Here is a 14,121-nt window from a genome sequence, read left to right on the forward strand (position 1 = left end):
GTGTGTGTGTGGGGGGGGCTCCCCCATTCATAAACCACATGAACAAGTTTTGAGTTTGCAGATGCAGAGGAATGGCTTTAAAGATCTAACGCAATTTGTATTGGAGGAGATGGCAAGACATGATGAGATTGTGAACCAGAACCTTGAAAAATTTAGACAGGAAATTAAAGAGTTGGTTCAACAAAAGTATGATAAATTCAAGCAACATATGATAAGTTTCTTAGATGCAATGATAAAGATGGATGAAAAGTTTAATTCAGAAATAGAGTCTAATATGAAGGAAGTTGATTACAAGATTCATAATTTGGATAATAAAATACAAAGAATTGAAAATGATTTAACAATGATTCAAGAAAATAGCTCAGAAGTAGAGCTAAAAATAAAGGAAGCTGACTACAAGACTTACAATGCAGATAATATAAAACAAAGGATTGAAAATGAAGTCATAATGATGCAATTCAGATTTATGGAATTTGCGGTCAAAATTAGGGGAATACAGGAAGATAAAAGAGAAGATTTGAGAAAGATGTCTGCTGAAGTTCTGGCTGGGATTTTAAAGGTTAGTCCTGAAGAGGTATCCTGTAAGATTGATAAGGCCTACAGAGCAAATTCTTGGGTGGCAAAGCAAAGGCAGTTGCCTAGAGATGTGGTGATTTACTTTACTGATAAAGGAATAAGAAATGATATTGTGCAAAAGTCTTTTAACTCCACTCTTGAAAGGTATGGAAGGAAGATTTGGATATTTAAAGAGCTACCGCCCAAGGTGCTAAAAGATAGAAAGGATTTTGGTTTTTTGGTGACTGAGCTAAAGAAACAAAACATCCCATTTAGGTGGGATGCTCCAGTTGGAATAATATTGAGATATCAAGGAGAAAGATACCAACTAAATACTGTTGAAAAAGCGGAAGAATTTTATTATAAGGTTCTTAAAATGGACTCAACATCTCCATGTATAACACACGAGGGGAATAAAGAAAAGCAAAATCAACAAGAGATTGAAACCCAGGCTAAGCAGATGGAGGCGGAGGTAATGGAAAAACAACAAGTTAGAGGCTTTTGTGGACGAGCCGCTTATGGATTCTCCTTCAGAGGTTGTAGTTGGATTACCTATAAATACAAGAGAGGAGGCTTTGGATTCTAATGTGATGACTTATCAAGTTACAGACCAGCATGGAAATCAATCAGTTGATATACAACTCCTAGAAAGGCAACCAGGATGGAGATCTAAGCCACAAAAAGTTAAGAAAAGAAGAAGCAGGTCCTACAAAAATAAAAATTTTTAGACTAAACAACAGTGTAATGCCAGTTACTTAAGAGACGATTAAAAACATGAAAATATAGCTGAGGCAAAGTATTGGTTTATACTATCTTGAGGAGAGTGACAGATCTCTGCAGTGCTGTGTTTCTGGGATGTGGAAGATGGCCTTTAACTGAGTGGATTGGAACTTTCTATTTTGGACTCTTTGACAAATGGATTATGTTTATGCTGAGCTATAAGGCAAAGAGAACTATGGGACTGGGGCACGCAGAAGATCTGGTTGTTATCCTAATACGGTGGTTGGAATTAATAATCTAGATGAAAGACATTACAGAAGACACTATATGGAATATAAATATTAAGTCACTCGGGTGGTTTTTTATATACGAAAACATTTATTATTGATGGGAGCAGATGGTAATTGAAGATACTGAACATACTGTTGGAACTAGAATTTGATGTTACCCTAACATGGGTGATGGAATTAACAATCCAGCTGAAAGATATTACAGAAGATACCATATGGATTACAAGCTTAAAGTCATTTGAGGATTTTATCTATATATGGAAATATTTTTTAGTGGTGTGGGCAGAAGAACAAAGATATTGAAAATATTATGTATGGTAGGCCTGCAGGAAAGTGGGTGGAGATAGGCTAGCTTATTGATTGTTTAGTTTAGGAAAAGGGATGTTATGTTATATTAATATACGTAAAAGATTTGAATTAAGAGATATATGTATGGGGGAGGAGGAAATGGATAGATTATGAGTTGAAATTGCCAAATTAGGATTTATTATATAATTTTATAGTTGAATGTTGCTTTGAAATGTATAGTATAAAGGGGATATAATAATATTGTTAGAAAGAAAGGGTCATCTTATGGGGGGTGGAGTAAAAAGGATGGTAAAGTATTATATAATCTGTTATTAATTTGGGTTTTATTCTGGAGAAGCCACAGGGGGAGGGGAGGGGGAGGGGGGGTTAGGGAGGAGGGGGAAAAAAAGGGGGAAAATCTGTATTTGAAAAACTTTTTCAATAAAAAATAAATAAATAAATAAATAAAATCCGATTTAAATAAAAAAAATCCGATTTAAATTTAAAAAATCTGATTTTTTTTATTTTTTTAAAAAAATTGTTGATTTTTATCCACCCTGATTGTGAATAATGGTATATATTATATCAAGAACCATGATAAATACATATGAGTCACAAAATGAAAACTATGAAGTACAATAAAATATGTCCATAGTACTAAAAGTCCGCTCTAATTTTAAAATCCTGTGAAATTCAAATATTGACTTTAGGCAGATAGAAACTCAAATTCTGGATGTTTTATAAATCCACGTACAAATCTATGAACTGGGGTTAAGGTTAGGGTTTAGGAATAGGTTACAATTTGAATTAAATTGTGTTGTCAGATTATTCTTAAAATATGAAATTATTTTAGACATTGAAGCATAGTCCTACAATGTAGTTCTTTGTCCATAGATCTAATGTCTTAATAAAACTTATTATCTCTGTAGCAAATAGTTAATTTAGCATATTTTGATGGAATACATGGTTTAGTAAACCTCAGTAAAAATATCACGGGTTGAAATGGGAACTGAACTTTTCAGATCTGTTTATCATCATTTTCCAAAATTGTTGAGCTTTGTAAAATTGCCAGTAAATATGAAAAAAATGATCTGACATTCTCCATTACATTTCCAGCTATTTTAAGCAAATGAACTATCCATTTTAGCAATCAGAACTAGAGTAACAGCAATACAACTTATACCAATTTTCTCCAAATATAATATTCTTTCCTTGAAATTCCCATTGCTGCTTATACTGGTAGATATATTACTGCATCTTAAATCCATTTAATTATACAGTCTTTGTATAAATCTTGACTTGTTTGATTTCTAAGTCAGATGCTTTGAGTTACATATTATAAGACTCAAATCCAATGCAGTACAAATCCAATTAAGTCAGTAAGAGTTCCCCTTGTTCTCCATTCTTTTAATCCTGTACTACTGGTACTTGTCTGAAGACACTGAAACCAGTCCAGTGGACCAAGCCATTGTGAATTAAGAATCTCAATTTTTTAAAGAGGAATTGTCTTGGGCTGTATGTAAAATCTATAATATAATTAAAGTATATTAATCACATAATGTTAAAAGTTTACAATCTTGTGGGACTGCATCACTAGCTACCCAGGACAATATGAGGCTTGCAGTTTGTGAGGTGGACACACCTGATCTAAATTCATAATTTCTAGTAGATTTATGACCATTCATTCAGCAACCATTCAAAGTTACAGTAGTACTAAATGAAGGACTTGCTACTGATCCCACAAGTTCTAACCATTGCAGTCCCCCTGTCACATGATAAAAAATGTAGGTATCTGGCAGCCCACTCACATTTAGAACTGTAGAGAGGCTTTGCCTATCTCACCACATCTATGCCCTTTTGCCCCCTGTATTTCATGATCCTTTGTTGCCTTGCCTTCCAAAGCTTCGTCTCTCTCAAGCAGCTGTTGGCTGCACTAGGCTTTCTTCCCAAGGACACACAAGGTGGTTTCTTTGTGAGACTTGGGGAAAACATGGCCAGTAGCTTCCTTGGGAAGGACCATTCTATGCTGGACATACCTTGTCAGCAGCAAAATCAAAAAGACATGAAAGTCAGCTGGTGCAGCAGACCACATATAGTAGGTGCCCTGGACTGAAGGTGGTGAGAACAAATGAGGCTGCAGTTCTCCCAATGCAAGGGCTTGCTGTGTGGAGAGCAGAGGTGAGCAAAAGTATTCTACAAGGCTCCTTCCGAGAAAGGAACCTCGTCCTTCCAAATGAACCCCAGGGTTGCTTCTATTTAAAAAGAGCAGTAAGCTCAAGCCCTTTTGTTGGAGGCAACAGTTTGAAATCTTGTGACTGATTCTGGACCTGGATAACAACCCTGCTATGAAATTTGGACTCTTGAACTTTTCCTGACCTCTCTTATGCCTATTGCTTTGGATTTGAACTCTCTCTCAAGGCAATCTTGCTAGACATTTGGGGAATTGATTTTGTTTGTGTGTGTTTATGTGTGAGATTTGCTATTACTATTTCCTAGTAGTAAAATTTGCAATAGTAAAATTTGCAAACCTTTCTATGTGCTTGTGAGTATGTGGCCTAAGATAAAACAATGGCACTGTTTTCATGGAAGCCATGCTGCTACTTTTTAACAATTGCATGACTGAAATAAATTCTAGAAACTAAAAAAGAAATGTAATCAGTAAGATAGATAATATATGATAGAATAAAGATGGCTTTATTAAAGACAATCAAATTCATACCAATTACAAACATTTAAAAAGAAGACTTGTTTTCCTAGTTAAGTTTGATATGAAACTTTATTCATATTGTATGTACTTTTTATCAACAAGTACTTGAATCATACCATTGAAGCTATACCATTCATAAACATGGAAATAAAATAATTACATGTAGATAAAATAATTTTGATATAAATAAACAGATTTTATCTATAGAACTGAACAAGACTCTAGTTAAGCATAATATAAATATTTTTATAATATTGTTAGTAAAAATAATCCTGCAGAAGACACACATACACACATACAGTGAAGTAAGATCTGCACTAACCTGTTATGTAAATGGTGTAAGGATTTAACTGTGCAGCTTGCAAGTCTCATGAGATTATTTCTGTTGCAGTATTGACCGTCTGGAGCAGCGTAACTTGGGAAGGGCTGTTGCTGCTTTAGTACTTCTAAACTAGCTACAGGATCTGTTTTAAGCAATGTAAAATTTTAATCTGAATTGTGAAAATTTTAGGTTATAGCTGTTTCCTCACAAATGAAGAAAAATAAGCATGAATAATATAGTACATTCTATTGTGCAATAAACACTGTATGTATAGGTAGTCCTCAAGTTACGACCATAACAGATCCTGCCCATTGCAATCAGAAGGGCTGTTAAGCGAACCACCTCATTAACAACTGCCCCATCACTGCTCTCCCCAATGCATTTGTTAAGCATGGGAGCATGGGATGCCTTGTGGAGGGGGAGGCCCTGGAAGGCCTAATACAGAAACAAGTCCACCTGCTTTGGGCCTTCCAAGGCTTCCCCCCACCCTGTGAAATACCTCCTATTTCCTTCCTGCCCACAGCCCTATGTGGCTCCTCTGTACTCCACCATCACAATCACACACTAATGTTTTGAGATCTTCAGAGCTCAAGGAGGTCAGGATAGGGAAGGAGGACAGGCTGCTCTGTTGCTGGGTCATGTGACATAATTGAGAAGGAATCCCGTCTTGAAAGGGAAAACCCTTTCATCATTGCTAGTCTTATCTATGCTACAGTGGTGGGTTTCACTTACCTTTGCTATTGGTTTGCTCGCGCGCGCGCCACTTCTGTGCATGCGCAGAGCGTATTTGATGACATCTGGGTGGGTGGGCGGAGCCTCCCGCTACTACTGGTTTTCCTGAACCGGTAGCAACCCACCACTGGTATGCTAGCACTGCTAGCACTGGGGAACCTAAAACTGTCTAGGAATGAGAGGAAAATTGGCAGGATTTCCTGTCCTCACTAGCATTAGCACAGGTAATGATGAGGTAGCTAACAATTTTGAAACTATTGACCATGGTATCCTTTGGGACTGATTTAGGGAATTGACAGCGTTGCACTTGTTCACCTCCTTTCTCCAGTCCCAGTCGGTGTTAACAGGAAGTGACAAGTCCAATTCACAGCCCCTTCTTTGTGAGGTGCCATGGGGTTCTCTCTAATCCTTTTTAACATCCACACCAAGCCCTGTGGAATTAAACATGAAACTGCTGGGCAAGATCATTTGCCACCATGGGATGATGTTTCAACAGTATGCTGATGAGACTCAGTTATATATCTCTATCCTGGGATAAGTGAATGATGTAGTAGATGTTATTTTGTGGTACCTGGAGTCTATTGGTGCCTGGATGGGGAACAACAGATGTCAGCTGAAGATGGAGTGGCTGTATATCCAGATCCTTAGTCTTGGATGAGGTTGCACTATGCCAGATGGACCTGGTGCATAACTGGGAAGTCCTCTTGGACTCATGACTCTTGCTCAAAGAGCAGGTGGAAGCTGTGGCTAGGGTGGTCTTTGATCAACTTCATGTTGTGTGCCAGTTACTTCCTTTCCTGGACAGGGAGGCTCTCAATTTGATCAGTCATGCCCTTGTCACCTCCCATTTGGTATCCTGCAACTACATGAGGCGACCCTTGAAAAGTATCTGGAAGCTTCAACTGGTGCAAAGTGCAGCCCTGTGAACTATACTACTAGTATAGTATACTAGATGCCCAAAGAAAGGCACATGTAACACCTCTGCTCCACGAACTGCATTGGGTACCAGTTTGCTTCTGGGTCCAATTCAAGGTGTTGGTTATTACCATAAAGCCGTACATGGCATAGGGCCAGGCTACCTACGAAAACTGCTTCGTCCCATCACATCATCCCATCCCACACAATCAAGCAGGGAAAGTATGTTGTAGACATTAGTTAAAGAATTTCGACTAAGTCTAGGAAGAGAGCCTTTTCTGCTGCTGCCCCTACTCGATGGAATATTCATTCTCTGAAGGTAAGGCAGCCCCCCACTCTCCTGGCCTTCTGAAAAGGGGTTAAAATGCAGCTCTGTGATCTTGTGTGGGGAGCCCAAAGGAGTGCATAGTCGTGGGGTTGGTTAGCACCATGAAAACCATCTTGCCTTTGTCAACCAATTTTTAACAGGATTAATTATTCCTGCCTCCTTAAAAATGTATAATTTAAAATTTTTAACTCAAAATTTTAACTAATATTTTAATTTTTTAATATATTGATTTATATTTTGATGTCTTACTGTATAATGCTACTTGTCTAGAGTCCCTTTTTGAAGGCAACGGCTGAATGAAATGTAAATATAAATATAAATATAAATATAAATAAATAAAGTATTAAAAGTAGTGTATTTATTTCCTGCCTAACCCTAACTTCAATGATACTAATTTTATTATGAGGAAGGTGTTTGAAAATCTCTGAATTAAGATATATATTAATTTAGAATGTTTTTATGTAAGAAATAAACAATGGCTTAAGATTTTAATATTGCTAGTGACAATACATTTTGAGAATATAGCATATATTGGCATACAAATGCTAATTTGCCTGTAACAGTCATGTGTTCTTTTCACATTCAAATTAATAAAACTGAATTAAAATTGTAATTGGAGCAAATATCCAATTATTTTATCAAAATATCATACAGAAAAGAAATATGATGTACCTATTTGTTATAAGCAAGTGACAGATTTCACAAGATCTTCATATAGATATAATTTTGCTATATAAATACCCTCAATTTAAGGCAGCTAAGCCATCCATTGAATCTCTCCATTGCTCTCTAACAACCTCTGTCTCATATCATTTGCAAAAAGTAAGAATATGTTCTGTTAATAATTACACTTTTTCAATTTCTGCAGCAAAATAAAATCTTATTTTGTTTACTCAGAATAAATCAAACTGAAACATATGTATATATCATTACTTTACTTTTCAGTTTACTTAAGAGATGATTTACTAACACCAAAGCTATAGGATTCATCAGAAAAAACTCTCACATGAATTGCGTCCAAGGCTAGAAGAAATGGCTTCCAGTGGCATTTCTTTCTTATTTACTTTATGCCATTTTCTCACTAGAAACTTTAATCTTTAGAGATAGAAAAAGACAAACATTAATGAGTAACTTGAAACAACACACAAGATAATATTTCTATATTAACTATTAATTATAGAAGTTTACAAGTGCTGCTCAACCACAATATTTTGCTTTCTTATACTTGCCTTGTTTTTAAAAAACAAGGAAACAATGGATTAAAGCTTTACTTATTAATCAACCATTTAAATCCCATTAGTTCCATTGGACTTGCAAGAATTTTTATTCAGCAGAAGTTTCTTATGTAAACCAGTATTAGGAAATAATTAATTAATGTAAACTCTTTGGGGAAAAAAAGTACTAAAGATAAGTTACCTTAATATTGCAATGACCACACGAACTGCAGATCTGAACTTGGTAAAAAAACGGCTTCGTGTTACAGAAACATTTAGATCAGGAGGAGAAGGATAAATGCCCATGCGTGCTATCAAGGACAATGTTGCTTGTTCACATTCTTGAAATCCACCCAAAAGCAGAAGAAGGTATTTTTTCTGATAAACCAGGGCCTTCCTAAAACTCTCAGCTCTCAAATATTTACGATATAGCTTTTGTATCTAAATAAAATAAAAATAATAATTCTTATGGGGAGCTAAGAAACTATTCAGAAAATACTTCTTGTGAACTGCTTATGTTTCCATAATAATTTGTTTCCATCTACCATGTTTCCCCAAAAATAAGACCCTGTGTTATATTTTTTTTGAACCCCGAAATAAGCGCTTGGCCTTATTTAAAAGGGTTTGCAAGAATGTAGGAGGGTATGTGGATGTCTAGTGTGAATGGGACCAGGGAGCGGCTGCTGCCATTGTTGTGGTCCTGCAGAGCTGGCAGCGGAGTCAGACAGTGAGGAGGCTGAGGAAGAACATGGGCCAGTCCTGGAGGCTGGGGAAGGCCCGGATGAGGGCTCTACGTCAGAGGCAGAGATGGAGCCAGGGCCATCTGGGAGTGATGTGCAGACTCCGGAGCTTCCAGAGGCTGACAGCAGAGAGGCAGAGGAACAGGACGAGCCTGTTCCTAGTGCACGCATGAGAAGTGCTGCCAGAAGGCAAGAGCAGCTAAAGCAAAAAGGACGACTTGGGAGTAGGGCCAAGAGATGATTGGCCCCTCCCATAAGGCTTAAAAGACCAGCAACGGCTCTTGGCCTCTTTGTCAGAAAACAACATTGATAGATTGGTTTCTTGTCTTGCTGCATTTATTTCTTGTTGGCGTCTTCTGCTTCTGAACTTTTGCCAAGAAAAGCCTTTGGCAGGTTGCCTAAGTAGACCAAGTTTGGTGATAAGGCTGAAGAATTGTGTTATGAAGAATTTGCTTTGATTTAGTTTGGACTACGCTGAGAATGAGTTAATTCTCAGCTCTTCTAATAAAGTCTGTTTGTTTCGAACTGTTTGCGTCTGATAATACCTACTTGGGCCTGAGTCACAACAGCCATGCGGTAACTGCTGCTGGAGGCACAAGGTTGTGTAGATGTGGCATGAGCACAGTGGGCCTAGAGTTGGCTGCTGTGAGATAGGGGATGCTGCATAGGTGGCTGCCATGGGGGGTGCAGCAATTCCACATGAATATGGAGTATAACATCCCCAGAATTCTCAGATGAAAAAGCCATGGGAATCTCAGCGATTTACCAACCTTTTGGGCACCAGGGATCGTTCGGTGGAGGTTTTTCTGTGGACTGGAGAGGGCGTGGTTTGTGTGCTGCCTGCATCTGTTGGGTGGGATTTCACTTATTTGCGTGGACCGGTTTCTGGCATGCCACGGACTGGTGCCAGTCCACAGACCAGAGGTTGGGGAGCCCTGTACTATAGCAACTCAGAATCTTTCCTACCAGCTCTTCGATTGACTTTGCTTAGGGGAAGCTAACAGCAAAGGTTGCAAGTGATGATGACGTGATATAGGATACTGCAACTGTGGTAAATGCAAGTCAATAACCAAGCACCAGATCATAATCACATGACCACATAACTTAAATATAGTTACAGTGTTGTTTACCTTTGGGCTGGAAGACATCACAGTTTGCTTATTTTCTGGCACATTTGTTTTGGTTGCTGCATAGTTTGTTCCTTTCAAACCATTCTGTAAACCACGCTTATCCTGGTAAATATACCCTTCTGATGCTTGCACAGTGTGAATTATACTTGTAGGGATAATCTAAATGTAACATTTAAATAATGTGATACAAACTTCATAATACAACAAAATTGCTTTAATTCAACGATGTAAATATATACTGTGTTTCTCCAAAAATAAGACCCTGTCTTATTTTGTGAACCAGTAGTAAAGGTAAGTAGAACCCACCCCTGCTTGGGGGGGGGGCTATGTGTGGTCCCCCGGGCTCCATTTTCGGCCTGGACAGCCTCCTGTGGCCCTCTGCCAGCAAAAACAGAGCCACCAAGGGCTGGTCCTTCACTGTTTCCAAGGCAGCCCTGCAGGCCAGATCTAAACCCCCCATAGACCTGATCCGGCCCGCCGGCCTTAAGTTTGACACCCCTGATCTAGGCGTTTGGTAACTGGCTCACATTTATGACCAGTTGCAGTGCCCATTACCACTTGATCACCCCTTGTGAACTTCTCTTCTGGCTTCTCCAGAAAGTCAATGGGGAAGCCGGTATGGAATGTTGCAAGTTGCTGGCCTAAGTCTCTTGCACCTGTGCACCCAGCTCTAGACTTGTGCCAGCCACTCACACATCCTTGTGCACCCTTCCCAAGCATTGCTTCTTTGCACCCTTGCACACCCTCCCTCTCTCTGCCTCCCTCACACTATCCCTAAGCTTTCCTTATACACTTGTGCACCCTCCCCAACCTTTATAATATTTCCCCCACACTCCTTGTGAACTCTCCCACCTGGCAGCGTGCGCACACACACACACACACACACACACTCATTTAATTTCCCAGGGAAAGATTTGGGAGGGGAGGGGAGGGAAGTAGTTTAATATGATTTTTTAATTTTTTATAATAAAATATATACACACACACACATACATATATACAGTAATATAAAATGTTGTATTATAATAATATAAGAATAGTTAATTTATTTTAGACACTCTACGGTTTTAAAGGACAAGATCATAGGCTTATGCCAAGATTCTGCTACAGAGGCTTTTCAAACCACAAAGCTTGGAAAAATATGTTGCTACTGTGAGAGTTTTCTTGCCATTTTTAATATGGATTTAGATCGCAATTCACTGAAATACTAATTCAAAACTGATGTGATACTTCACAGCTTTATCATTGTGGAGAAAATAGGAAGAGGAAAGTGTGTTGGATATGTTTGCTGTCTTGAGTTTTGTAAAAATAATAAAAGCAGGATATAAATAATTAAAATAAAATATTTTTATCCTATTGGAAGTTATGATATTAGCTGGTTTTCTGTAAATTAAAATCTGTAACTTAAGTCTAAATAGTTATCTATGAAAAGAAAATGTACCCTCTTACCACAGGTTTGGAAGAAGCCAGTAATTCTTTGATTTCAAGTATATGAAGTAAGGCTGCAACTATCTCATCATTTGATGCAGACCAATTTACTGTTCTGTTAATACAAGACAGAAAAATTTAATCTAGGTAGCTATGTGACAAGTAGCTGTCCCAAAAAACAAATATATAATTCTGTATATTTAGTCTTGAGCAACTTAACTAAAGATAATAAGTTTGTATAAAACAATTAACTAATCTTATATAGAACTTTGCAGCCATATAAAATTAATATTCACCAGCCAACCTCAAAAGTGATTTTGGCCAGGGGACAATTTCTGCTACTCAGAATCTTCATAGAGCACTTGCCTAAAATCTGGAAAGCAGTTAATATTCAGTAAAGAAAGCAGAGTTACATGTATCATTGAATTAAAGCTTTCTGATTAAGTATCGCTAATCTAAATATAATATCAGGTATTGCTGTTAACATTTTTTTCCAAGTAAACTGATATTTCTTGAAAGGTATAGACAGCGTGTCCAATTGTTAGAATGAATAAGTTACCCTTATTTCTCCAATTTCTAGAAGATGTTTCTAAAACAAAGAGAATTCTTAAAAGAATACTCACTTGTCTATAGTTTTATATATGAACTCAGAAAGATATGCAGCAACAAGAACCAGCTGTTCTCTGATGTTTTCCAATATCTGTTGTTCAACATGCAATCTTACAGTATCAGTTGTAAAAGTTAAGTTAGCATAATTATTTTTTGAAGGAAATTGGTTATATTTTTTAAATAATATTTCTTGATTCTTCAGATCTTCTAGCATTTGTTGCAATTCCTTGAATCTCACACAGTTATGTAAATATTGTAACGTGGACTCATTCTATTGAAATAAAAAATACAGTAATTTGTATTATATCCAATAATGCATATGCACAATATTCATAAACAGAGGGAAGTTGTCAGTGTTATTGATTTTTAATTGACAACAATATTATTTGAAATATACTTCTCAACCTCTGAGTATCCTGAGATTTTTTAAAATTGTATTAATCCTTCTGCAGTCATATACAGAGAAACAAAGAACCTTTTGAGGTACAAGAGGCATCTTGTGATAGTTGTGCTAAGAGAAATAAGGACTGAGTATGCCAAGCTGTTATTATATATCACAGGGACAACCAGAATATGATGAAGAGGTTGCTGAGGCTGCAAAATGTGGTATCTATCCCTCTGAATATTCAACATGAATGACAATTCAAAAAAGACTTTCAAAGTCTACAAGGTCCTGGGCAGAAAAATGGGAATATAAATATTGTTTTGGTAATTTTTCCACTTATCAGGATAAAATCTTTTCACATGTTGTAAGAGGAACAGGATTCTAGAAGTCAACAATTAGCTATATACAGTAGGTCACAGAAGTGAGTACACCCCTCACATTTTGTAAATATTTAAGTATGTTTTCATGTGACAACACTGAAGAAATGACACTTGGTTACAACGTATAGTGGGTATACAGCTTGCATAACAGTGTAAATGTGCTGTCTCCTCAAAATAACACAACACACAGCCATTAATGTCTAAACTGCTGGCAACAAAAGTGAGTGCACCCCTAAGTGCAATAATGAGGACATTATTTGGCAAAGGACGGAGTCCCGGGGCTGCATGCGGGCAATGACGGCAAAGCTGGTGCACATGCGCACTAAGACATTAAGGCCAGCTGATCATTGCACACGCATGCGCACCAGTAACCAGCAGACTAGCTGGTTGGTGCGCATGTGTGCCCTGGAAATCCGGAAGTAGAATGGGCGATGCCACGCGTGCCGGGCGACATGGCTCTGCGTGCCACTTCCGGCACGCGTGCCATAGGTTCACCAACACGGGCCTAGGCCATCTTTATGTAGAGCAACAATTCATTTTTTCCCATCCTCAGAGAGTTCATTGCCATGAGGTGCCATGTTGAACTTCCAGTGACCAGTATGAGAGAGTAAGAGCCAAATTTAACACACCTGCTCCTTCACACCTGAGACCTTATAACACTAACAAGTCACATGACACCAGAAAGGGAAAACGGCTACTTGGGCCCCATTTGGACAGTATCATTTATTAATTTAATTAATTTAATTTAATTTAATTTAATTTAATTTAATTTAATTTAATTTAATAATTTAATTTAATTTAATTTAATTTAATTTAATTAATTTAATTTTTTAATTTAATTAATTTAATTTAATTAATTTGATTTAATTATTTAATAATTTAATTTAATTTAATTTAATTTAATTTAATTTAATTTAATTTAATTTAATTTAATTTAATAATTTAATTTAATTTAATTTGTATACCGCCCTACTCCCGAAGGACTCAGGGCGGTGAACAGCCATAGAATAAAACATATAAATACAAAATTTAAAATAGATTAAAACGAATTAAATAATTTGGCTGATTTTTTAGGGATTTACTCACTTTTGTTGCCAGCAGTTTAGACATTATTTATTATTTTATTTTATTTTATTTTATTTTATTTTATTTTATTTATTTTATTATTTATTTTATTTTATTTATTTTTTTTATTTTATTATTTTTTTATTTTATTGTTTTGTTTTGTTTTGTTTTGTTTTTTGTTTGTTGTTTTGTTTTGTTATTTATTATTTTATTATTTTATTTTATTTTATTTTATTTTATTATTTTATTTTATTTTATTTTAATTATTTTATTATTTTATTTTATTTTATTTTATTTTATTTTATTTTATTTT

At 36.5% G+C, this 14,121-nt stretch overlaps 1 protein-coding gene across 4 annotated transcripts in view; it reads right to left on the reverse strand.

The window, feature by feature from the left end:
- PCNT (pericentrin) overlaps positions 1–14,121 on the reverse strand; it is a 105,116-nt gene that overhangs the window by 3,943 nt on the left and 87,052 nt on the right. For 2 of the 4 annotated variants that reach the window (XM_087882219.1, XM_034426866.3), the window contains 6 exons: positions 11,993–12,249; positions 11,391–11,484; positions 9,942–10,100; positions 8,274–8,512; positions 7,864–7,952; positions 4,883–5,024 (listed from right to left, as the gene is read on the reverse strand). In XM_087882219.1, coding sequence (XP_087738345.1) covers positions 4,883–5,024; positions 7,864–7,952; positions 8,274–8,512; positions 9,942–10,100; positions 11,391–11,484; positions 11,993–12,249 — 980 coding nt within the window. The remainder of the gene's footprint in view (positions 1–4,882; positions 5,025–7,863; positions 7,953–8,273; positions 8,513–9,941; positions 10,101–11,390; positions 11,485–11,992; positions 12,250–14,121) is intronic. The other 2 variants (XR_015731211.1, XM_087882218.1) reach the window with 2 other exon arrangements.

The sequence above is a fragment of the Pantherophis guttatus genome, chromosome 1 (genome assembly GCF_059756535.1).
Source record: "Pantherophis guttatus breed Tessera chromosome 1, ASM5975653v1, whole genome shotgun sequence".
NCBI lineage: Eukaryota > Metazoa > Chordata > Lepidosauria > Squamata > Colubridae > Pantherophis > Pantherophis guttatus.